Below are 26,479 nucleotides of genomic sequence, written 5' to 3' on the forward strand. Positions count from 1 at the left end.
GTGGTGCTAAGGATTGAACCCAGTGCCCCACACATGCACGCACTCCTGTCACTGAGCCTGAGCCCTTTTTATTTTGTATTTTGAGATGGGGTCTTGCTAAGTTACTCAGGGCCTCCCTAAATTGATGAGGGTGGCCTGAATTTGTGATCCTCCTGCCTTAGCCTCCTGAGTGGCTGGGATTACCAGCGTGTACCACCGTGCCCAGCGGTGTCCAACCATTCTAAGTTGGGTTTTCCTTAGGCTTCTGGTAACCATGGCTTTGCTTCTGATTGTAGTCTTCTAATATATATTTACACAGTAGGTTTCTATTTTTGTATTTCTTGCCTTTAACTGGGAAACAGAACTCTTAATTTCTAGGCAAAATTTTAGCCGATGCACGTTTTCTGGAAATTTACAACAGTATGAGAAAATATGAAATTTCAAATAAATTATACACTTGAACTGTGTGATGGAAGTTTAATATTATATATTCTAAAATTTTATCTATAAAGCTAGCTAAGTGTTTCCCAGTATTTTTGATTGGCTATTTGTAAATTTTTTTTGGAACAAATAATGAATGCTCTTATAGTGCTAACAGTATGAACTGTAGTCAAGTTAAAAAAATGAAGAAATATTTAGTGACCTGAAGTAACAGTATTTCCAAGAAACAATTACTGGATAAGCCTTGCTTTTTTTTTTTTTTTTTTTTTTTTTTTTTTTTTAAAGAGCATTGGCATTTTTTCTTCTTGTTTAATGTGGAACTTAGAATGTCTAGTTTCATGACTGGACATTCATCTTGCCAAATCAACAAATTAGCTACACTGCCATACTGCCAACTTTTAAACCACAGTTTACATATGCTTCATTTTTCTATCTTTGTCTCAATTCTTTTCTAAATTTTAGCACTTTGCTTTTAGAGCAAAATGTAAGTGTTTGCTTTTTTTCTTTTGTAGTACTTAAACCAGTAAGATTAAAGTTAATAACCTTTTAATAAAATGAAAAATTTCAGATAAAATGCTTCAGATAAACTGGGCATGGTGGCGCATGCCTGTAATCCCAGTGGCTTGAGAGGTTGAAGCAGGAGGACTGCAAGTTCAAAGCCAGCCTCAGCAATTCAGTGAGGCTCTAAGCAACTTAGTGAGACCCTGTCTCTAAATAAAATATATTTAAAAAGAGCTGGGGATGTAGCTCAATGATAGAGAACCTCTGGGTTCAATCCCCAGTACCAAAAAGAGACAAAATTCTAATAAATTAGAGTAAAAAGTAAAAAACCAAAATTTAAAAGTCTTAAAATATTATAATAGCTGTGGAGGTATATGACATTATTTGTATGGGATTAAACATGAACAAACAGCCCTAAATAGGCATTTGAATAGTTAACATTACAAATATTTTCAATAACACTGTAACTGAAATGCAGGGTTTAGCTGGGCAGTATATATGGAATGGTATACAGAAATAGTGAAATTAAGCCCTGCTGAAAATAAACACTTTAGAATTATTTTGTAGCCAAGATTACATTTTATGAAGAGAGTAAATGGGTTGGAGAAGAGATCCAAAGAATAGCCCACTTAATTTTTTCCTTTAGCATTCCACTCAAATTGTAAACAGTGCCTTCAGATATTCTGAACCCAGTACACTTAAAGATCATTTCTCATGATAACTGCAACTATTTTTGCAAACTTATTTTACTTCTATAATTTATAAAATTTATATATACTTAAAACCTATTAAAACTATATAAAAAAGCAAGTAAACAACCTACCTTCCATTCTTATCCTCCATCCGAAGGTGATACTGGATAGAATCTGTTGACAGTGTCTTTGCTGTACCATCTCCCCATTTCAGCTTAAGGTTCTGGTGGTTAAAGGCAACACATTCCAGACGAGGTGGGTCAGGAGGGAGGGGCTTAGTTTTTAATTTTATCATATGGCTGAAAGGACCAGCTCCGAGGCTATTCAAGGCTTGAATTCGTATTCTAAGTTCCACATTAAAAGAAAAAAAAATTTAGTTTATGATCATTTTAGTTAAAGTGTTTCTCTGGTCTGGGAAAAATTAACATCTTTTAGAGTATACCTGTATGTTGTATCTGGTTGCAAATTGTCTATTATATAGCTTGTAATCTTTCCCACTGTTAAGGGCTGTTTATCTCCAAAGTCTATGCTGTAGGCAAGGATTTCTGAACCATGGTCACAAGGCTTTTCCCAGCTTATTGCAAGGGATGTAGAAGGTGAATAATTGAGATTTTCTATGTCATCATCACTTATTTCTTGAAGACAAGTCACAATGGCAGGAACTGATGGTGGAGTCACACAGGCTACTACTTCACTGAAAGGGCCTGCACCCACAACACTCAGAGCCTACAAAGTAACAAAGCCTTCAAGTTAACAAAGACACAACCATGAAAATGCTCACAACAGGGAGAACTCTGGACAGAGTACATGACAAGGAACCAATCACCTTTACCTGGACTCTGCAATAATAGGTAGTTGCTGGTGAAAGTCCCTTTAATTCATAACTGAGGCCAGGCCCACAATAACACATCTGCATACTTCCTTCAACTCCTCCCCACTCCAATCGATACTCGGTGACATCAGTTCCATTACTCAAAGGAATCTTTAAGAAAAAGTATAAAGTTCTTAGTCTTTGTATTGACTAAATAGCTTTTGGGCAAATATGTTCTTTTACTATGTATATTAAAAACTCGATTATTTTTCAACTTTTTTATACTTTTAAAAAACTTTGTTCTAATTAATTATATATGACAATAGCATTTAAAAAAATATTTTTAGTTGTAGATGGACACAATCCCTTTATTTAATTTATTTTTATATGTGGTGCTAAGGATCAAACCCAGTGCCTCACACATTATAGGCAAGCACTCTACCACTGAGCCACAACCCCAGCCCAGTAGAATGCATTTTGACTCATCATACATAAATGGAGTATAACTTCTCATTTTTCTGGTTGTACATGATGTACAGTTACACTGGTCATGTAATCGAACATGTACATAGTAGAATGAATCGAACATTATTATCCTATCATTTATTTTTTGATTTCTTTAAAACGTTTAAACACAAACTTTTTTAAACGTTTTATTTTTTTATAGTTGTAGTTGGACACAATACCTTTACTTTATTTATTTATTTATTTACATATGGTGCTGAGGATAGAACCCAGGGCCTAGCATGTGCGAGGTGAGTGCTTTACTGAAGCCATAACCCCAGCCCCTCAAAAATACAACTTTTGAATTAGAGGTAGAAATATGACCAGGAATCACTTCAGAAAGAATATTTTAAGGTAAATATATTTTGAATAATTCTATTAGGTAATATAAAATGTTAAACCATACAAGAACATTTTCCTTGTTAAATTTCAAAGGAAACTGAAAATATGATTATCATTACTGATTAATCCTGTGTACAATAAATACACCAGGGATAACAAATACAAGAGAAATAGTATTATAGTAATTCCTTATGAATGTTTGTTCTGAACATTAAGTTCACTATTGGCTGAACTAGGAATTCAGCACTGAGACAAAGCCTTTGATAAAAACATAAAGCACATCATGAACAAGAACTTGAAATGAAGATATACCTTACTCAAATGTTTCAAAGAGGAAACAAAATTCACTTTGTACCATATAAATTTAACCAGGACTTACTCGAAGTGTAATAATTTAGGAGGCAAAAAAGAAAAGTATCTATTCTTTTATATAAACTATTAATTCCAGTCACTTAAGAAAGTAAACATACGCCAATAGAAATTACAATACCTCCCAATTCACTTGTGCACAAGTTGCAGATCTGCATGTCACTTGTGGGGGTTTGCATTGATCCGGTGGCCCAGGGGCTGTAGTAATATCACATTTTTCTGAAAATGGTCCAAACTAGAAAAAAAACATAACCAGCATTTTCATTTTTCGCCCTTTATAAATAAAGTCTACTGATTGCACAGAATTCCATATTTAAGGATTCATTAATAATTAAGTTCATCTTCCCTCTTTCAAGATTACTTTGGTCAGAAAATCTATAAGTATTCACAGAAAAGAAAAAGGTTTAATAATTATGAAGTAAACGAGTGGGGAATTTTACAGTTTCATTTACCATGCTTTCTTCTCCTGCACTTTATTCCTTTCATAATTTTTTTTCTTTATTTTATTATTTTTTATGTGGTGCTGAGGCAAGTGCCTTACCACTGAGCCACAACCCCAATCCCTCATGAATTGTTTTGTGTAAGAAGCACAAGGCATTAGGGAATTCAGTAGGTGAAGTAAGAAGGAATTATGTGCCGGGTACGCATGCATGTTATCACAATGGCTTGGGAGGCTGAGGCAGGAGGATCATAAGTTCAAGGCCAGTCTCAGCAAAAGCGAGGCACTACGCAACTCAGTGAGACTCTGTCTCTAAAAAGGGCTGGGGATGCAGCTCAGTGGTTAAATGCCCCTGAGTTTCAGTCCCCGGTAGTGCTCCACAAAAACAAAAAAACAAAAAAAGGAAGGAATTATGTAAAGACTGAAGAAATGGATACCAATTAAAGGCATGGGGGATGGCAAGCATAAATTACACCTTAAAATGTGGAATAGCTCTAGATGGATCAAAAATGTATATTCTTTGGAAATACAGAAAACAAATATTTAAGGTCATTTTGACAAGCTATCTCAGACCTGAAAACATAAATTAAGATATTAGTATTAAACATGCTATCACATGATGCCCTTCCTGTAGAAAAGAATGACATTAAGGATTGCCCACAAAAGCCTATAAATTTGCCAGAAAAGAAATTTAACAGATATAAATACAGAACTTAGCTGGAGATAGGATATGAAATGTAGAACAGCCACTAAAATCTGAAATCGGGAAAAAGAGACTTGTCATTAAGTTTTTTTTTTTAAAGAGAGAGTGAGAGAGGAGAGAGAGAGAGAGAATTTTTAATATTTATTTTTTAGTTCTCGGCGGACACAACATCTTTGTTGGTATGTGGTGCTGAGGATCGAACCCGGGCCGCACACACGCCGCGCGATCGCGCTACCGCTTGAGCCACATCCCCAGCCCTGTCATTAAGTTTTAATTATTGAACAGTTCACGAAAACCAAGTGTCACTCAAATGAAGTAAGAAATTATTGCTTTGTCCTTAGGGAAACTACCTTAATGAAGAGAGATAAGAGGTGCCATACTTTTTTTTTTTTTTTTTTTTTTTTACAAGAACACAAATCCATCTTTATTTTCCATTAGTTTAAATCCTTGAGGGGTACAGCATCACATGGATTCTGTGTCCAATGGCCTTAGCAGGAAGGTTGCTTCGGAATTTGGCCCGAACCATGCCACTATTTCCCTGGGCATGAGTTACCTTTCCCCAGATCACTCTGGTTTTGTTTGGTTTGCCACCAGGAGTCACTGTGTTGTTTTTTGCTTTGTACACATAAGCACATCTTTTGCCCAAATAGAACTCGGTTTCATCTCTGGCATAAATACCTTCAATTTTTAGAAGAGCTGTGTTCTCCCTCTGGTTCCGGAGACCCCACTTATAGCCAGCAAAAATGGCTTTGCACCACAACCTTCCACACATATCTGCCTTTTAGAAGTCCTGTTCCCAGCAGGCTTCCACAGGCTCCAAGATGGAGGAAAAAGGAAGGCCCCAAGGACATTTTACCACAGAGCTATATCCCCAGTCCTTTTTATTTACTTTGAGACAGGGTCTCACCAAGTTTCTTAGGGCCTTGTTACTTTGCTGAGGCTGGCCTTGAACTTGTGATTCTCCTATCTCAGCCTCCCACATTGCTGGGGTTACAGGTATGTGTCACTGTGCCTGGTAAGAAGTGTTATACTTGAGTGGAAAGAACTTTGGTTCTGGAGTCTGACAAGCCTGAGTTTGTCGCTCACTCTATCTTTATTAGTGTATGTGATTATGATTATGGGCAAGGCACTTCTGACCTGCCACTTTTTTCCATTTTATAAAACTTTATAGACACATAGGTAATATTTTAAAAATAACTCATACAAAACTGGAAATGCTTAAAATATAAGACCCCGTCCTTAGGCAAAATATAAATTACAAATGTTTTCAATGGGAAGTAAATGCTGTGTACAATCAACCTACAGATTTAAGTAAATCTTATTGGCATTGCCTAAAAGATAAACTTTAGCACCAAAGTCCCAAGTATCACAAATTCTTTTTTAAAAACAAAACAAAAAACCCCTTTATTTACTATTATCATTATTTATGTGGTGCTGAGGATTGAACCCTGTGCCTCATATGTGCTAGTCAAGTACTCTACCACTGAGCCCTAGCCCCAGCCCCTCAAGTATCACAAATTCTTTTAAAAAATTTTTTTTAGTTATACATGGACACAATATCTTTGTTTATTTTTATGTGGTGCTGAAGATCAAATCCAGTGCCTCACCTGTGCGAGGCAAGTACTCTGCCACTGAGCCACAACCTCAGTCCCCAATTGTCACAAATTCTAAGTGAAGTTTGAAAATAATGATTCCCTAACACGTTATAGGACATACTAACTTTTTCTTGTTATCAATATAATATTATTAATAATTGTAAAATCTGGAGTCACGTGTTAAAATTGCCAAATAATGAGTGGGTTTATACATGATAAAATGAAACACCATTATAATTAGGATTCAGTAAGCATGCTCTTCTCACCCCCATTTTGTTAGCTGCACGCAGTCTGAAGCTGTACATCTTTCCAGGAAGAAGGCCGCTCACTGTACATTCCAATTCAGAGCCTTGGTATACTTCTCTGGGTTCATCTTTTTCTGGAGGAGACATTTCTACACCATAACAGGAAATAGGTGATCCACCATCAGCTAGAGGGGGTCCTAAGTGTGGAAAGATTTATGTCATTTAACAAGATGAACATGTTCAGTTCTAATAATTAAAATTTATTACTAAAATGAAAATTACCCCATCGTAACTGTATTTCTTTTGCTTTGGGTCTACCCTGTAATCTGGGAGGGAGGCATGGGCCAGGAGGTACAGCTGGAGTTTGCACAAGTAAAGATTCAGAGACCTGCCAAAACAAAAGCAAAAACAAAACAAACAAAAAAATGCCACAAACCAAACAACCAGAGTGCTTTTGGTAAAGGAAAAGAACAAAACATAAAGACTATACCAATTACTTGAAATTACACTTGATTATCAACTAAAAAGGACTAAAGTTCTGCATAAAATAAAAATCTAATGACTAAAATCACTAAAACAAAATTTTTATATACAAAGACATGTATCATGTGACTATGATACACAAAGAAGTTAGTGGAAAAAGAACCCCCAATAAACCTTTCCTTTCTTTGTATAGTTAAAAAAAAAGTAGGGTGTGATGGCACATGCTATAATTCCAGTTACTCTGGAGACTTTAGTAAGAGAGTCTCAAGTTTGAGGCCAGTGTTAGCAGGACCCTGACTCAAAATAAAAAATAAAAAGGGTTGGAGATGCAACATAGTGGCACAGCACTTGCCTACTATGTTTGAGGCGCTGGGTTTAATCCCTAGTACTTCAAACAAAAACAAAAACAAACATACAAAACCAACAAGATAAATCTACCCCCTAAAACAAAACAAAATTCAACATGATATAATTAATAATATAATAGTTTTTATTCTGTTGGGAGGTTGAGACAGGGGGATCTTGAGTTCAAAGCCAGCATCAGCAAAAGTGAGGTGCTAAGCAACTCAGTAATACCCTGTCTCTAAATAAAATACAAAAAATGTCTGGGGGACAAATGTTCCTGAGTTCAATCCATAGTACCAAAAAAAAAAAAAAAAAAAAAGTTTTTATTCTGTCCAAAGGGATTCACAAAATCTCTTCTGAGAAGGGATGTTTTAACATTCTTTAAATGCTGCCTGTCTTATTTTCAAAAGGTTTAGACTCTTTTAGCTACTATATTTTAAACCTAATATTAGCTTATTTATTAAAAGAAAGCAAAATTTTCCTTCTTTATTTCCTCCTAAAAATATTTACAAAATCAGGTAAAATGTATCTAGCTATTTGGCACCTTTCTAGGTATTTGGTATTGCATTTAGTTTCTACGCCATATGTATTTTTAAAAGTCTTAGTTTTAAAAAGACTTTTAAATATAAATTCAATGCTACATTCCTTACTTCTACCATATTAAAGTTTATACTTAACATTATTTTTAAATACAAAATATTTGATCATCACTTTATTAAAAAAGTTATCCTTACAATAAGAATGCTAGACTACTATATTAGCATAACTGGATTTACCGTGTATATGTTTTTGTAACCTAAGGAGATTTTCTTTTTTTTTTCTTTTTTACCTTTGCAGAGCTGGGGATTGAAACCAGGGTCACAAGCATGCTACGCAAGTGCTCTGCCATTGAGCTACACCTCCAGCACCAGGGAGATTTTCTTACTGAATAAAATGAAGCAACTGGATCACAAGCCTATTGGGCAGGACTTACACTCAATTTCACAATACTCACATTTAATTTCTTTAGTCTTTTTTTTTTGTGTGTGGGGGGTGGGGTGGGTGGAGTGGTACTGGGAATTGAATCCAGGGGTGCTCTACCACTGAGCTACATTCCCAGATCTTTTCATTTTTTAATTTTGAGACAAGATCTTGCTAAATTTCATAGGCTGGCCTTGAAATTAAGATCCTTTTGCCTCAATCTCTGGAGTTCCTGGAATCATAGGCATATGCCACTGCACCCCTGCTTACAATATTCACATTTTCAACAAATTGATTATAATTCATTTTTTAGAAGAGCACTTCATGTTAAATTCCATTTGAAAAATAATAATTATAAATGCTCCAAGAAATCATTCTTGGGTAAATTCATTTAAAAACTCATATTCTTATATAAAAAATTTACCCCTCCAGAATATTATAAATTTCTAATATATAATCAATGTACATTTAAATCCACTTTGGTTATTGAGTCTCTAATAATAGAATGGTCAACTTTTCTGAAGTAAGAAAATGTTTTAACATTTAATATAACAACATTAAATGATACTTTATAGTTTCCCCTGACACACATAGTTTATAGGGCTGTAAATCAGTGTACAATTATTTTATTTCTATTTCTGCTTGGTATGGTTACTGAGCATCATCCTAAAATTTAGCTTTACAAAATTTCCTTTAGTGTTTGCATAGCTAAACACCAGAGAGACAGTACATAAGCATTACCGCACTCTGTCCTCCATCACTAATGCAGTAAACTCGTAAACGATAGTAACAGCCTGGATTCAGTCGATCACAAAGATGTTCTCTTGTAGCACCACTGTATATCATATCCCATTTGTTTCCTGTAAGAAGAATAATTGTGTTCACACACCTACAAGGTAATGTTTAACGTTTTGTTATCATGGACATGGCAGGTATCCTAGTTTCACTAAATAAGTGTTTATGTAATTTGACAGAAACAACTTAAGCTCGTTACAAATTTCCTGGAAATGATCTAATTGTCTTTATGTGTGCAGCTTCCTAGACAAATATGTGTAGCTTTGTTGAAGTGAAATATCTCTGTAACTCTGTACAGACTTGACTTAGATTGATAATTTGCTTTTAATTGAACATTTTAAATGTGTTTACTGGTCCAGTAATAACATTATAACAAAGCATAGAAAGAATCAATATCATAGGAAGTTTAGTCTTAATTAAAATATATTCTCATTTTGGGCAGGAAATAGATCATTTCATAGAAGTAAAAACTGCTAAGTGTGTGATTCAAGAAAACTAAAAAAATGTGAGTTAAATTTTAGAAGAAAAATTTTCTCTGGTACATATGGTTGTAAATTTAACTGAACTACCTTTAGAAGATGTCATAGTATCTAATGACTTAGTCTGGGTATTCTGGGACTGAGCAATGTAAACAAATGAAGAAAAAAATGTAAGAAAATGTAAACATAATAATATAGGTAATACAGCATTCTCACATTTGATTTACTGTATTTCTGGAGATCACAATTTGAAGTGGGTTAATTAACATACAAAATCCTAACTGCTATCAATCAGCAACAAACAATCAAGGACAGTCCACAGTGATGCAAGTATCTTTTCAAGGTACAAATGAAAAGCAGAGAAAAGATATAAAATGTAAAATCATTAGAATAAATTTATCAATTTTTAACAGCTATTCTTACCGTTAGAACCTTCTGCCATCTCCACTACATACTTATTGATGGGTGCCCCTCCATTGTCTTTTGGTGGATCTATCCAAAGAAATAAGTGGTGTCAGGCAAAGTTCATACAATGTAAAAATGATAGAAAATCCTAATAAACAGAATACCAAACTCAGATTGTTTAAAAAGAAAAAAAAAATCACAGCAATTATTAATACCTATACCTTATTACTGCATGCTATTGTCACCTGCTTTTCAGTTAATTTACCATATTTTCCCCATGACTATAAATATGGTTCCCTCTAAGAATTTTAATATACTATTTATTTATTTTTGGTACTAGAGATTAAGTGAAGGGGCACTTTGCCCCCAAGAGACATCCTCAGCCCATTTTATTTTTTGAGACAGGGTCTTGCTAAGTTGCCCAGGCTGGACTTGAATTTGTGATCCTCCTGTTTTAGCTTCCCAAGTTGCTGGTATGATAAGTATGCACCACCACACCCAGCTCTAAAAACAATTTTTAATGACAACACAATATTCCATTCACCTTTCATTCTATGGTGGTTTGAAATATGAGGATATTTTATAATTACCACTGAAGTCTTTTTAATTGGTCTGAATTCTTTGGCCAGAGATGAAGTTTCTATATCTTTGCTTTCCCCTTTAACTAGTATATAAGAGGACATTCAAGAAATGTCTGTTTTAAACGAATAAGTGCTTTTTATTTCTCCTGAGAAGCATTATGACCCAAGTTAACTTTGTCTGCAAATTCAGTCATTTTTCATCTCATAGTGTTACCTTGCCCATAATCTGATCCCCAGTTCCTCTTGTATCAAAATTGAGTGTACAAAAAAGCTTTCCACAAAAAAGATGCTCAATGAATGACTCACATTTCTTACTGCTAATTTGGGCTAACAAGTTTACTGGAGTATCTTTTTTTCCCCTATAATCACAAAGCCTTACTGAAAAACTGATACCAAAACAGGAGATCACTGTTACATACTATAAAAAACCAAACATATTACATTGGCTTGGTAGATTATATCAGAATTACTGAACTTATGATTAGACTGTGAGAAAATAAATTCAGGAAGTTGTGTAGATTTATAAGTGTTGTTTTCTTCTATTATTATTCTTGTTATTGTTAGTATTTGCAGTGCTGGGGATCAAAAACAGGACCATGTGAATGACAGGTAAGTGCTCTATCATTAAGCTACTTTGCCAGTTCTTAGTGTTGTTTTCTTCTTTTTTTTTAGAATGTAAAAGTGTTTTTATTAAAATATTTTTTACTGGTACATTATAATCATACATATTAGAAGGCTTTGTTGTTTCATATTTATACATGCACACAGCATAATTTGGTCCATTTCATTTCCCAAGTGCTGCTTTCTTCTAAATGAACAACATTCTGAGTCTGGCCTTTCCTCCTATAGGTTGACACAACACTGTTAAACCATACAAAGAACAGAGTCTGAGCATGGCTGAAAACCATGGTCATCTTGTGGCATTATACATCTATAGCCTAAAAATTTGTGTTACTTTTTATTTTATCTCTGGCCCAAGTCATGGTGATTCCTTTACAAGCCCAACCCATCTAAATCACCTTCAAATATCTTAAAAACTATCTTCATATTAAAATTATTTTATTCAAATATAAAAGTAATAATGTGGGGCTGGAATTGTGGCTCAGTGGTAGAGCACTTGCCTAGCACATGTGAGGTGCTGGGTTGAATCCTCAGCACCACATAAAAATGAATGAATGAATAAATAAATAAATAAATAAAATGAAGATATTATGTCCAACTACAATTAAAAAAATAAAAAATAAAGTAATAATATACAAATATGCATAATATCTTACCCCAAGTTATTTTAAAACTGTGTGAATGTATCTTTCCTTTAACTGAAGGTTTTACAGGTACTCCTGGTTTATCAGGGCAGGTAGTAAATTCTACTACTTCGCTCGGATTACTTTTACCTTCTGAGTTATAAGCAATAACCTGTGACGAGAACACAAAGACTTAAAATGATATGTTTGGTATCTAATGAAAACTGGCTTAATGAACAACGAACATAATGAAGAAAAATAGTTTCTATTAAATGATAAAACACATTTTCAGAATGTGATAGCTTGTTCCTTTGAGAATTGCTTGTTTTCAATAGGGACTTGGCATACATACAGAATATGCAAAGTACTTGCCTTTTAGAGTCAGTATTGGGAATACAAGTGCAAGTTTAACATTTTGACACTTCAGTCAGAATGGCAGCTATTAAGAATACAAACAACAATAAGTGTTGGTGAGGATGTGGGGAAAAAGGCACAGTCATACATTGCTGGTGGGACTGCAAATTGGTGCAACCAATCTGGAAAGCAGGATGGACATTCCATGTAAAACTTATAGAATGGAACCACCATTTGACCCAGCAATCCCACTCCTTGATTTATATACAAAGGACTTAAAAACAGCATACTGTAGTGATGCAGCCACATCAATATATATAGCAGCACAATTCACAATAGTTAAATTGTTGAGTCAACCTAGATGCCCTTCAATAGATGAATGGATTTAAAAACTGTGGTATATACACAATGGAATATTACTCTTTTGAGAATAAAATCATGGCATTTGCAGGTAAATGAATGGGGTTGGAGAATATCATGCTAAGTGAAGTTAAGCCAATCCCTAAAACTAAAGGTCAAATGTTTTCTCTGATATGTGGATGCTGATCCATAATGGGGGTGGGGGTGGGGAGCATGGGAGGAATTGTTGAGGGCCACAGCTGAGTCGGGATGATGCATGACATTACCCCTAAGTCATGTATGAAGACACGAATGATGTGAATATACTTTGTGTACAACCAGAGATATGAAAAATTGTGCTCTATATGTATACTATAAATGGAAACACATTCTGCTGTCATGTATAATAAATTAGAATATATAAATAAATAAATAAACCATTTTGACACTAAACAACGGCCATCAAAGGAACAAGCTATAACCAGATGATTCTTGAAGTGCTTTAGGCATTCTGTACTTATTTTCTGGTGCTTTAAAAAGATGTCCACAAATTCTTTCAATCTTCTTTCTTCAAAAGATGAAAGCTCATTCCCCTTCCCTTGGGTGTGAGGAGTCCTTACTGACTCCCTCTAACAAACAGAATGTAGGAGAAATGACAGTGTGCCTTTACATGACTATAGTCACATCTTAACTACAACCTTGTGGACATTAGACACTCAACTAAACTGGTCCTGAATTCCTGGCCTGTAGAAATCAAGATAATAAAAGCAATATTCATTTTTATCAAGTTATGGGGTAATTTGTTATATAGCAATAGTGAGATGTAATTAACATCTAGATTTCAATTTATATGGTTTTAGAAATTCATTTATACTTATATTTTTACCTCATCATAGACAGGAACTATGATAGTATACACTAGAGATGAGGATTTATTTAGTAAACCTACCACTCCAAATAATTTGTGCAGCCCATGAGAACTCAGTAAAATTTAAAATTTAGTTCAATTTTTAGATTTTGCTTAGGCCTCTTCAGTCCTTTCACATGGTCAGATGGATTTTTCAGGATCTATTTTATTACTCTTCTGCTTTATAAATGAGACTAAATAGACTAAAGAGATTTAAAACACTTCTCAGTGTTGTGTACAGTGTCTATTTAAACTTATTTAAACTTTAAAGAACAGTGTCCCTAAAAGCCATAAAGATTCATACAACTATTTTTAAAGTCTCTCTATATATTTCATCATTGCCCCTTTTATTATAGAGCACCTTTTTCAATTAGCCACAAAGGTAATTAAAGGCAAGAAATCGAATTTTTTTTGTCTCCCTAATTTTACAAATAATCATAAGATTTATTTAGTGCTTACCACACGGGGAGCACTTTGCAACAAATTCTACATGTGATGTAGTCCTTACCTTTAATGAGTTGAGAATAATTTTTTTTCTTTCATTTTTTTGAGAGAGTGGTCTTGCTATGTTGCCCAGTCTGGCCTCAAACTCCTGGGCTACAGTGATCCTCTTGCCTCAGCCTCCAGAGCATTGGGACTACTGATGTGAGTCACTGCACCTGGCTCTGCTTTAACTTTTTGACTATTATGAATAATGCTATGAATATCTGTGTACTTTTAAAATTTTTCTTCCAGTGCTGGTGACTGAATCAAGGGCCTTGCACCTACTAGTCAAGTCCTACCCTAGCTAAAGAGTCTAGAGATCTTATGCAGAAGATAGGCAATATACATATTAAAATTAATGGGAAGAGAATGGATTGTCAAGGCCTAAAATAGTTCACGAAGTGCTCAAGGGCAATAGCAATTAAAGAGAAAGTTTGGGTAATAGAGAACAGAAAGCCCCTAGAATAAGAGCAGAAGAGAATGGTGAGGTCTACTCAGGGAAGGATGAGTAAGTAGTTCAAATCAGTTTGGTGCAAGTAAGAATGAAAGCAGTAAGTTTTAAAACTGGATAGATAATCTTATGTTATACTAAGGAAATTGTTTCTTAGAGTGAAAGCTATTTTTCAGAAAGATTAATCTAGGTATAGAATAAAACTATGAATGGAAGGTGAGAGAAGTACTGAAAGTAGTTACATATGGAATATGTTTGGAGATTCAGTATTCCTCAGGACACAAGTCACAGCTGATATAAGGCAAAGAGATGATGCATGAAAGTGAGAAATAGTTATACCAGTAAAAGTTAAAGCCTTAGCTGGGAGCATACTTGAATTAGGGCAGAGGAAAAAGGAAGAGATTATAAATTGACCCCAGACAAGATAAGAATGAGAAAAGGAACATCATTATATACTGTCACACATGTTGACATACATAGGACTGGCCACTTGCCTCAAAAGCCTTTAATGCTTTGTCAAAAAATTAGAAATAGTAGTATAATGAAGACCCATATATACTCATCTAGTTTGAAAAATGTACATTTTATAGTGGTATTCTTCAAGCCTTTTTATTTTCCTTAATAAATGAGACATTAATGGGGGGGGGGAAGCAAGCCTTTCCTGTTTTAAAACAAATTTGGATACCAGGTCCCCATTCAACTTCTAGTGTATCATTTGATAATAAGAATTGTTTATCACTCTCAATTTTAGGAATTCTGATTGCTTTGTTATATTTTAAAATTGTATTTTCATTTTTCTTTTGGTCTTAGATTTTTTTCACTGTCCTAATTTTGTTTTAGTATTTTGAGTGTTCTAGGGTTACCTTCAGTGTAGAACCCTGAACTCTTAACATTTGTTTAACAGAAGAAATTCATTTTATGTTAATCATATTCTTATTGTTTCTTAGGAATAATAATATGCTATGTAGCCATTACTTCCAGGAGTATATTTTTAATATTTCTGCTTAAGAGTTTTAAGATTTTTATAAATATTAAATTGTATTTGATTGATGGCTTGAAAGATTCTGCAATGCCAAGCTAAAAATGGAAGACTGAGACATGACAATGGGATTTATTGATTCAAAGCTACCTCAGCAGGGTCCTTAGCACATGGCTGAGCTCTAAATAAATGTCTGAGCCCCCAGAACTTTATAAAGGTATCATTTCCTATTTTCTGCACCCCCTACCCCAGATCAATGGATCTCAAATTTTAGCAAGCACCAGAATTACCTAGAAGGTCTCCTATAACACAGATTGATAGGCCTCTAAAATTGCTTATTTAGTTGGTGGCAATGAGGACTTGAGATCTTAAAACTTCTAACAAGTTCCCAGATAATGCTGATGGAATGGTCTGGTCTGTAGAGCTTATCACTATTTTAGTTTGTTACTTAATAAGCCTGTACAAAACACCTTTCTATAATTAAGTGATGCGTAAAGAGGTGGCTTATAGATGTGTATTTCTACTCCTGATCCTTTTTTTATTTGGGAGCGGCCTATTAGAACTGCTGACTGTCTCCTTGGAGATTGTTTGCATACTCCCTCTCCTTGCAATTTGAGATTGACTTCTATAGTGCAAATTTCTATAGTGAGTCAGTAAAAGTGACACATACTTATGTGTGTTTATTCAGTATGTGTGTGGATTCAGTGGAAATAACATCTTGGTGTCACACGGTAGTAGAATTCTAAGTTTAATAAACTTGACAAATTAAAAAAGACAAACAAATTCCTCGATAGAAGACCTGTTGGCATGATAACTATTACTGAGCAAAAATACAATTTAACATCACCATAAAAACTAGACTGAAAGTGTGTATTCCCCAGGTATTTTATGAATTTTGTAAATATAAAAACTGTGTTTGGAAATTAAAATGAGCTAGTCATCAGAAGTCTTTAAAATGAAGCTATATATAAAACATAATGACTGTGATTATCATGCACCATGTAATCAAATTTCTCATTATTATTAAGGTTTATTTGTAAGATTCTTAAGGGGTACTAAAATTTAACTTTGCTCTTTAATAACAAAAATAATTTAGTGGCCTCTATTATTTAAAACGATAAGTAATTTTAAGGAAAGTTAAAATGTTGAATTCGTCAACTGATAAGCATCCTATTATATTCTTGGGAAAACTTCTGTATAATATTTAGGCTCGCTTATATTATCTTATATATTAACTAGTTCAAGCACTGGCTGCCAAGAAACAGCAATGTATATACACATCACATTGCTAATACCCCAGAATGATGCTATAGTAGCAAAGATAAATTTTGGAAGTCTCTACAAAAGAATCTTCAAAGCTTGTCACTGCCTCAAATGAGCAAGAATGATATGTACATGGAATGATAAAATTAAAAATCATTACTTGGAATCATCAATTATAGTGATTACTGATTCAGACAGGACCATCAATGGGTACCTAAAACTAATATGAAAATTTAATAAGGAGTAAGACGTTTACAATAGTACATAGTACTTACAAACTATTTATTACAAAGGGAAGAAACATGGTAGATATTGTTTCCCTCAAATGATTATCAGATGGGACAACCTGAAATTGTGCACTACTCCATATGATGCACTGAGAAAAATACAGCATTACCTTTTGATATCACTGTCCAAAAAGCATACTGAGCATGTTTAAGAAAATTTGTATTTTAAAAGACATTTGTTCACATTATGCATGAAAGAGTCCCCCAAAACATTAAACTGGTTTTGAATTTAAATACATAAAGTTTGAAAAGTATGATGTAATACAAAAGTAAAACAAAAAAGCTTGTTAGAATAGATCAATTACTTATGATTTAAAAACCAAAGAAATGAAGTATGTACTTAAAACAAAAACAATTAATACAAAAAACAAATATTTTAAGGGCTTTCAAAGCTTACCTTAAGTGCAAACTTGCCACAATGAAATCCATTATTCTGTATAATTAATATGCACTTACTAAAAAAAGCCTACCTTAAATTTATACTTTGTACTACGTCTGAGATTTTTCACAGTGTAAGCAAGATCTTCTCCATCATACTTAGGCTTAAAACCATAACCCTGAAAAAGAAAAAAACAAAATCTTCATTAGATGTTTAACAGCAGAAATATAGGGAATAATGAACATGTGCAAAGACCCAGGTTTCTCCTCTTCATCTCCTGTTAGGTGCAATGTAATTAATACTCTGTTGAGTGTTATTCTCATGTTAATGCTTCTATCCTGAGTGCATGGACCCAGAAATGCTAGTGAACCGTTGTAGAATGAAGAAGGAGATTACTTATTTTCAATAAATATAGCAGCCAAGAGAAGATCCTTGTGTTGAGGGAAGAAAAGGGGTCAAAGGCAACTTCTCCATCAGTTACCTATCCCAAGAACTAAAGGGAAGTTCCCAGATGTTACACAAAAGCTAATCAGTGTGTAACTATTTAATAGTTTAATTTGTCCTGAATGTGTTGTATTCAGGTGAATAAAGCAATGGCTGGTTGTACTGGCAGGTGAGGATACTGCTCAGGTTTGAGACTGCTATTTATAGTTCCAATGACAATGCTTTACTGTTTTACCAATGCTATCATTTTTAAAATTTTAAAAGTTTAATTTGTCCTCAATGTACTGTGTTCAGGTGAATAAATCAATGGTTGGGTGTACTGGCAGGTGAGGATACTGCTCAGGTTTCAGCCACTCTTTACAGTTCTAGTGACAATGCTTTACTGCTTCCCTAAGTTATCATGTTTAAAATTTTTAAAAACTGACATACAATTCATACATAAAATTCCACTGTTTCATAGTAATATAATTCAAAGGTGCACAAGATTGTGTAGCCATCACCCAAACCCTAATTCCAGAATGAAGCCTGTCCTTTTTTGGTTAGCAGTTACTTTCCCCTCTTTTCATCCATTTTCTGCTTCCATCAATTGTCAATTTGTACAAGCAGAATCACACAATATTTGGTCTTTTGTGACTGGTTTTCTTACTTAGTACAATGATGTGAAGATTCATTCATGTTCTGGCATGTTATCAGTATTCCCCTTTTTATGGCTGAATGATATTTCACTGTATAGGGTATACCACATTTTGTTTATTCATTTACCCACTGATGGACATGAGTTACTTCTACTTTTTATTTTTTGAGACAGGGTCTTGCTACATTGTCCAGTGCATGCTAGGCAAGTACTTTAGCACTGAGCTACATCCCCAGATGAACTCTTGGACTCAAGCAAAACACTTGCCTCACCCTCCAGAGTAGCCAGGACTACAGGTATGAGCCACTGTTCTGGCTCTGCTTCAGTTTTTGGCTAGCACGAAATATGCTATTATGAACATTAGTGTACTTTTTTTTTTTTTTAAACAATGACGAGGATAAAACCCAGGGCCTTGTGCATACTAGGCATTAACTCTACTACTGTGCTATATATCTTATCCTCTGTACAAATTTTAATCAATATGTGTTTTCAGACTATTGCTATTTTGACCCATATTGTTTCAAAGTGGTTTTGAAAAACTATGGAACTACAGAAAGAAATAACAGAATATACCCTCTTATTCAGCTAGGTTCTAGCTCACAGAAGATGAGCAACAAGTATCCATTCAGGCTACACTTCGTCTCACGTAAGACTCTTAAATCTTCTGTGACACTTTGGGAAGTAGCATATAATTATAGTTGGAGAAGGTAGACTTTTCCTCATCTTTTAAAGGTGCTTTGCCTAGTAGGAGGCTGTGATCTTCTCCCTCCCCAAAATATTTTCCCCCAAATGGATATATTTTCTTCTTCTGCAGTGCATGCTAGGCAAGTGCTTTAGCTTTAGCACTGAGCTACATCCCCAGATGTTAAATGAATACATTTAAAGTATAATCTATGCTTTTTTTCCCCCAGTACATATACACTCAAAAAATAAATGACTTTTTTACATTTGAGGAAAACAAAAGATTGAGTACTCCCTCATTCCCAACTCCTCCCAAATAATAATAAAAAGGCCTGAAGGGACTTGGGGCAGGAGCTAACTATTGTGACAATATTTATTTATCTGAAGTATTATGCTACACTAAAATGTTTTCAATACCCTATTTAAAATACATATTCATACTTACTGAAGTTTCTTCTTCCATCTCTAAAATATAAGAAATTCCTTCATCTGACGGTGTTCCTGAGGGTTTACTCCACTGTAAGGACAACCAAGTAACTCCGGCCTTTGCTAATACAGGACTTGCTGGCATAGAAGGGGCACAGCCTGAGGTGTAATATAAGACTTCTTCACTAAAACCACTGTTAAAACAAACAAGTTTTAAAGAAGAATAACATGAATTATTTTTACAACTAAGGAATAAATTTTTGACTAATGTTATTTTTTTGAAAATGAAAATTTTTATTTTTGCAGTATGGAGGGGTCAAACCCAGAGCCCTGAACATACTAGGCAAGCGCCCTGTCACTGTCACTGAGCTACATCACCAACCCCAGAAAACGAAAACTTTTGATGGTTATTACAATCCAAATAATTTATCTTGGATTTGATAATATCTTCAAAGTTAACCAGGTTAAATATCAAAAAGTGAATTAGTATTCTTTAAAAAATGTAGTGTTAGAGCTGGTTGTAGTGATGCATGCCTATAATTCCAGCGACTTGGTAGGATGAAGATGGAGGATCCCAAGTTTTTTTTTTAGAGACAGAGAATTTTTTAATATTTATTTTTTAGTTTTCAGTGGATACAACATCTTTATTTTTATGTGGTGCTGAGGATCGAACCCAGCACCCCATGCATGCCAGGCAAGCGCGCTATTGTTTGAGCCACATCCCCAGCCCCAAAGTTTTTTTTTTTTTTTAATATTTTTTTTAGTTGTAGATGGACATAATACCTTTATTTTTATGTGGTGCCGAGGATTGAACCCAGTGCTTCACACGTGCAAGGCACAACCCCAGCCCCAGAATATCCCAAGTTTGAGATGAGCCTCAGCAACACAGTGAGGCCTTAAGCAACTTAGCAAGACCCTCTCTCAAAATAAAAAATAAAAAGAGCTGGGATGTGGCTCAGTGGTAAAGTGCCTGTGAGTTCAATCCCCATTAACAAGGGTGGGGGAGGCAATGTTAGCTGTGAATGCTGGTATAAGCTATAATTCCAGCTATTTAGGAGGCGGAAACAAGAGAATCTAAAGTTCAAGGCAGCCTGGGTAACTTAGTGAGACACAGACTTAGAATAAAAAGATGGGGGCTGGAGATGTGGCTCAAGCGGTAGCGCGCTCGCCTGGCATGCGTGCGGCCCGGGTTCGATCCTCAGCACCACATACAAACAAAGATGTTGTGTCTGCCGATACTAAAAAATAAATATTAAAAAACTTCTCTCTCTCTCTCTCTCAAAAAAAAAATGTTAAAAAAAAAAGATGGGGTTATGGCTCAGTGTTTGTCTTGTGTGAGGCCTTGGGTTCAATTTCAGGTACTACCAAAAAATAAAACAAAGTAATAACAAAATGAAACAAACAAACAAACAAAACCCACCAGAACAAACAAAAACCAACAACAAACTTCAGTACTGTTCAACTTTCCTATCTTTTTTTTGTTTTTGTTTTTTGTGGTGTTAAGGATTTGAACTCAGGGGCCTCAGTATGCTAGGCAAGCACTCTACTGCTGGGTTATATCCCCAAATCAAGACTTTATATTTTAATTACCTAGTCAGTGAAGAAATACACACTTACATGAAAGGTGTGAACACAGTAATAGTAACAGACTTCTATTGGTACAAACATACTTTCATATAATGCCATTTATATGAAACAGAAAATGCAAATTCTTGATTAGATAATTAAATACACCTGCCCTCATAAAGGTGAGTAGGGTTATCTCTAGAATATAAATAATTTCAATATTACTCTCTTTGTATTTAAATCATTCATCTTAGATGCTCTTGGAATTTAACAGACTTAAACAAAACAATGAAAGCACATATGCTGAGAATTAATACAAAACTTCTTAGTCACAGGTGAATGTTTTAATTTATATTTGAAATTGGAAAAGTTGCTAACTTTATTCTTACCTGCGGCACTCACAAAACTAAGAAATTCTCTTATAGCTTTTGTTAATATTGTAACTATGTCAACAAAATACAGCAGAATTTCTAGTGGATAATTTGAACTGAATAAGCATGCATCTGAATAAAGTTGAACAGATATCTCCAATATTTATTTTATAAAATATGTCTTACCTTGTACCATAGTCATTTTTGGCTGATAGTCTAAATTTACAACCCATTGCTGGTGACAGTTTAGTAATTTTAAATTGCTTCTGTAAGCCCGTGTAACACTGACAAAATTCTCCATTTCCTTTTCCCTAAAAGAAATGGTTACATCATGCACATTATTTTAAAAAAAGGCAAATCCACATCAATTCCTTCTTGATATTAGCTAGTATATATTAAAAATCATTTGTTACATGTAAATCATGGATCTTAAGAAAAGTATGTGACATATATATATGTATGTGTATAGTGTATGTGTATATATGTATGTATATATATAATCCTTCATCAAGTGCAGAATTAAAGAAGTAGAAAGTAGGTATATTTGTATAGCTTACTGAATTAAGTACAGTGTTTTAGATAATGCTAGACCTAGCCATAATAAAAAAAAAAAAACTCTTTCCAGGAATGATCTTACAATCTTCACAGGGGACTGGTAGTAGTGGAAACAGAATGGCAATTAAATTGGCAGCTTTTCTTCAACCTATGAAAAGTTCTATGCAAACAGGTTTTTTCTTTTTTCTTATTTCTTTTATCTTTTCTCCTTCTTGGCATTGAAGAGTGAACTCAGGGGCACTTTATGACTGAGCTACATCCCCAGAATGCCCTCTCCCACAACTTCCACCTTTTTAAAAGTTTTAAATTTTGAGACAGTTTCTCACTATGTGGCTTGGGGCCTTGTTTAATTGCTGAGGCTGGCTTTGAGCTTGTGATCCTCCTGCCTTAGTTATTTGAGTCATAAGCAACAGTTTGGATCATTCAGCAAGGTTTGGCTGAATACGGTTTTAAGAAAAGATCTCTACTTATCCTCAAATCTCATCCTAGATACTGCTAAGTACCTTTAAATGAAGATTTGGAGGAGCCACTGATTAGACTTGGCACTGAAAGAATCCTAGCAACACTGAAGACAGAATAGCCCTTCTAGGTAATAAAAAGGGAGAAAGAAATATCGGGTAGGCTCAGGACAACTAGTTTTAGAAACGTAGGGTGCTGAGTAAAATTGACAAGTTTCTTGTTCTCCACCCATTTTTCTTTTCTTTTCTTTTCTTTTTTTTTTGGCGCTTGGGGATTTGAATCCAGGGCTTCATGCATGCCAGGCAAGCACTTTACCACTGAGCCACATCCCCAGCCCCATTTTTCTTTATTGGGTTGATAGAGGTAAAGGATGGTTAGGATGACTCTTCAGAGAAAAACTTTTAGCCTATACCTAGTTATTTCACAGAACTCGCTTATTACTTTTAATGGTACTTAGTTGAGTCTACTGAGTGGTGTAAGTAGAAAATCATCTTTAAATGATAATTTGGCTTCTCAGCAGACACCATGGCTATAATGTCCTGTTTCAGTTCAAAGTCATACAGCATTAACTATAGTTTCTTGAATAATGTTAAACGCAATTGTGGATAACCGGGAACCTTGACTTGTTTCTGCTTTGACCAGAAATACTTTATTGATTAGTGATGGCACAAAAATTAACAAATCAGGAATTACTGCTCTATTTCTACTTGGTGCTAAATTTTACCAAATATTTTCTCATCATTTATCACGACAATAATTTTTCTTCCATATTAATATGATTGTTAATGTTAACAGAAATTTAAATTCTGGAATTAAAACCTTCTTGATTGTGATTTTAACTATAACTGCTGCATACCCAAATTATTAATGGAATTTCTTTCTTTCTGGCCCCTTCTCTTAGGTATAAGAAGCAGGACAAGAGAGAACAGGATTGCCAAGAGCAAAACAATGAACTTAACAAGAAAGCTGAGTATGCTTTCTGTGCCAGGATGAGTAATGGCTCCCAAAGATACCCAGGTCCTAATCCCTAGAATCTATGAATGTTATGGTGGTGACAGGACTGAACAATATGACAAGTTAAGAATCCTGAGATGGGAGATGATCCTAGATTATCTGGTGGACCATAAATGGAATCACAAGAGGTAGGCAGAAAGAGATCTGAAGGCAGAAGATAAAAAAGTTGATGTGACAGTAGAAGCATGGGGAAGATAAGCAATGTCATCTGTCTATGAGGACAGCTTCCAAAAGCTGGTCAAAAGAAAGATTGTAGAGTCTCTGCTAGAGCCTCTGGAAGCAACAGAGTCAGGCTGACAACATGATTTTGGCCCAGTGAAAACCATTTTAGACTTCTGAACTCCCAAATTGTAAGAAAAAACATATGCTGTTTCAAGTCATCAAGTTTACTGTAACAGAGGACATTCTATTACATTCTGTTACAGCAGCTGTAGGAAATAAATGTCCTTGTCATTAAGGCTGATGTGGGGAAAAAAATGCCTTCATCAAGATAATTCCATGACAGTTTTGATGGTGATTTAGTTAAAACAAAACAGAGAGGTGGTTCAGTCAGTAATGTTTTCTAAGAACACTATCAATCCACTTATGCACCACATAAAACCATTCATATTTCTAAGAAAAAATAAATAAAAACAAAAATGTTATTTTTGTCTGAAGACACATAATCTTAATCATTTAAAAAGATTAAATTTGCTTACCTCATCCCATTCTAAAATAAAGCTTTGGATTTTAGAACCATTGTCACTAGGTGCCTACAACAAATACAAAAAAAAACCAACAAAAAGAATACAAATTAGTACTTTCATAAATGATACCGCAATCTAAGCTAAGGGATCTATTTTATATTGTGGATGTTCTCTGTGACTTAGTCCTGGAAAAGTATCCATAGAAAAACAAGAGGCTACAAGTTTTTGTGAACACAGAATAATCTTTTAGCAAGAACTATCCGAATATTCATAATCCTTAAAAAAAATCACTTTGCTCTTCTTTCAGGCTTTCAGTTCCTTTCAATCAATCCTATCATTATAATTAAACACGCACTTTAAAATTTATATGGAGGGCTGGGGCTGTGGCTCAATGGTAGAATGCTTGCCTGGCACGCATGAGGCACCAGGTTCGATCCTCAGGACTGCATAAAAATAAAGGTATTGTGTCTACCTACAACTATACTAAAAAATACATAAAAAAAAATCTATAGAGAGGTTGGGGCTGTAGCTCAGTGGTAGAGCACTTGCTTAACATGTGTGAGACACTGGGTTTGATTCTTAGCACTTGTATGAATAAATAAAATAAAGGTCTATCAACAACTAAAAAATATTTAAAGAAAAAAAATTTATATGAAATATTGTGTGATACACCAAAGAAGGAAGAACTAGGATGCTAAAAGGAACTCTGGATGTCTATGTGTAGATTCAATAAACCTATCACCTGAGATGAACAATTCAGTAATCTGCTTATCTTTAGGGGTGAAAATTAGAGTCTCCCTTGGCATTTTACTGCAGCATGTTATCACTAGAAATCAAGAATCTCAACCTTATTCCTAACTGAATTTTCTTCCTAAAATTTCAACCCATTTCTTCTTTGTAGAACACATGATTATCACTGTTCTTACAACTTCATATTAGAAGATAACTGATTGAAATTTTGCTTGTCAAAATTAAATAATTGTAAGTTTTGAAATGGTTCTGGAGAATTTGCCTCTATAATTTTCTGGAATCCATTTTTAATATAATAACTGTCAATAATGTAAATAGCAATCAAGTATCACTAATTTTTTAAAATTTGTTATATATGACAGCAGAATGCATTACAATTCATATTACATATATAGAGCACAATTTTTCATATTCTGGTTGTACACAAAGTAGAGCCACACCATTCATATCTTCATACATGTACTTAGGGTAATGATGTCCATCTCATTCCACCGTCTTTCCTACCCCCTCCCTTTTTTTCCCTCCCCTTTACCCTATCTAGAGTTCATCTAATCCTCCCATGCCCCCGCCTCCCCCTCAACCACATTATAAATCAGCATCCTTAAGTCAGAGAAAACATTTGGTATTTGGGTTTTTGGGATTGGCTAATTTCACTTAGCATTATATTCTCCAACTCCATCCACTTACCTGCAAATGCCATGATTTTATTCTCTTTTAATGCTGAATAATATTCATATATATATATACACACACATATATGTATCACTTTTTTTAAAGGATCACGAATTTTTTAATAATGTCTTTTATAAGTTTAAATTGTTGAATACTAACAGATCTTTCATCTTAAAAAATTAAACATACTATATAAGTTAAAGCAATATTCAACTCATTGGCATAGCAATGACAGTTAAAAGTGAACAAAATGAGAAGGGAGCAAAGAAAGGATTGTTGGGAGACTCTGATATAGAAGAGGAAAATAATTCAGACATAGAGACTGCAATAAGGGGTGTAAAAATATTATTTCCCAAGAGTTAATGACTGCAGGTTGCTCTCATCTATGGTTGTTAAAAGTCTCACACTTTCCTTTCACATTAAAAAAAAAAAAAGTGAGGCTATTAAAATGTCTACCTTCAACAACCTGAGACCCATCTTCCAGCTTTTCTCCAAGTTGGAGGAGAAACTATGTTTACCTTAGCTCATTTAATCATCACAGCAATTCTAATATACTATTACCTAAATTTTACGACACAGGAAATGGGGACTTGGAAGAACATAAGTAAATTATCATAAATCACAAAAAGTCATTAGAATGAAGCAGAACTGATTTTGGTCTGTATGACTCCCAAACCAATATTCCTACCAAACAATATTCCAGAGGCTAAGCAGATTAGCCTGGCTCCTGGCAATTAAAGAGAGTAAGAGCCCAACCTCAGCTTTTTATTATCACCATTGCACTGGCAATTCTAAACATCAGTGGATAAAATACTTCCAACTGCTACCCCAAGTGCCAACTCATGTTGCTGTTCTTACTCCACACT

The 26,479-nt window shown here is 34.5% G+C and overlaps 2 protein-coding genes across 4 annotated transcripts in view; both read right to left on the reverse strand.

The window, feature by feature from the left end:
- FNDC3A (fibronectin type III domain containing 3A) overlaps positions 1–26,479 on the reverse strand; it is a 158,852-nt gene that overhangs the window by 12,912 nt on the left and 119,461 nt on the right. For 2 of the 3 annotated variants that reach the window (XM_081289269.1, XM_081289267.1), the window contains 13 exons: positions 24,204–24,257; positions 21,664–21,788; positions 19,560–19,734; positions 17,447–17,533; positions 11,947–12,085; positions 10,107–10,175; positions 9,151–9,269; positions 6,904–7,009; positions 6,643–6,818; positions 3,761–3,874; positions 2,446–2,595; positions 2,056–2,339; positions 1,745–1,957 (listed from right to left, as the gene is read on the reverse strand). In XM_081289269.1, the coding sequence (XP_081145395.1) occupies positions 1,745–1,957; positions 2,056–2,339; positions 2,446–2,595; positions 3,761–3,874; positions 6,643–6,818; positions 6,904–7,009; positions 9,151–9,269; positions 10,107–10,175; positions 11,947–12,085; positions 17,447–17,533; positions 19,560–19,734; positions 21,664–21,788; positions 24,204–24,257 (1,811 nt within the window). The remainder of the gene's footprint in view (positions 1–1,744; positions 1,958–2,055; positions 2,340–2,445; positions 2,596–3,760; positions 3,875–6,642; positions 6,819–6,903; positions 7,010–9,150; positions 9,270–10,106; positions 10,176–11,946; positions 12,086–17,446; positions 17,534–19,559; positions 19,735–21,663; positions 21,789–24,203; positions 24,258–26,479) is intronic. The other variant, XM_081289268.1, reaches the window with a different exon arrangement.
- On the reverse strand, positions 5,206–5,612 carry LOC308646419 (large ribosomal subunit protein eL33-like). The gene has a single exon (XM_081289293.1). The coding sequence runs from the start codon at positions 5,551–5,553 to the stop codon at positions 5,221–5,223; it is 333 nt and encodes a 110-aa protein (XP_081145419.1). The 5' UTR covers positions 5,554–5,612; the 3' UTR covers positions 5,206–5,220.

The sequence above is a fragment of the Spermophilus citellus genome, assembly GCF_964194105.1.
Source record: "Spermophilus citellus genome assembly, chromosome: 1".
NCBI classification, from domain to species: Eukaryota; Metazoa; Chordata; class Mammalia; order Rodentia; family Sciuridae; genus Spermophilus; species Spermophilus citellus.

What these genes read in the sequence shown, in the direction of transcription:
- LOC308646419 (XM_081289293.1), bottom strand. Translation starts at nt 5,553, where the DNA reads ATGTGTGGAAGGTTGTGGTGCAAAGCCATTTTTGCTGGCTATAAGTGG.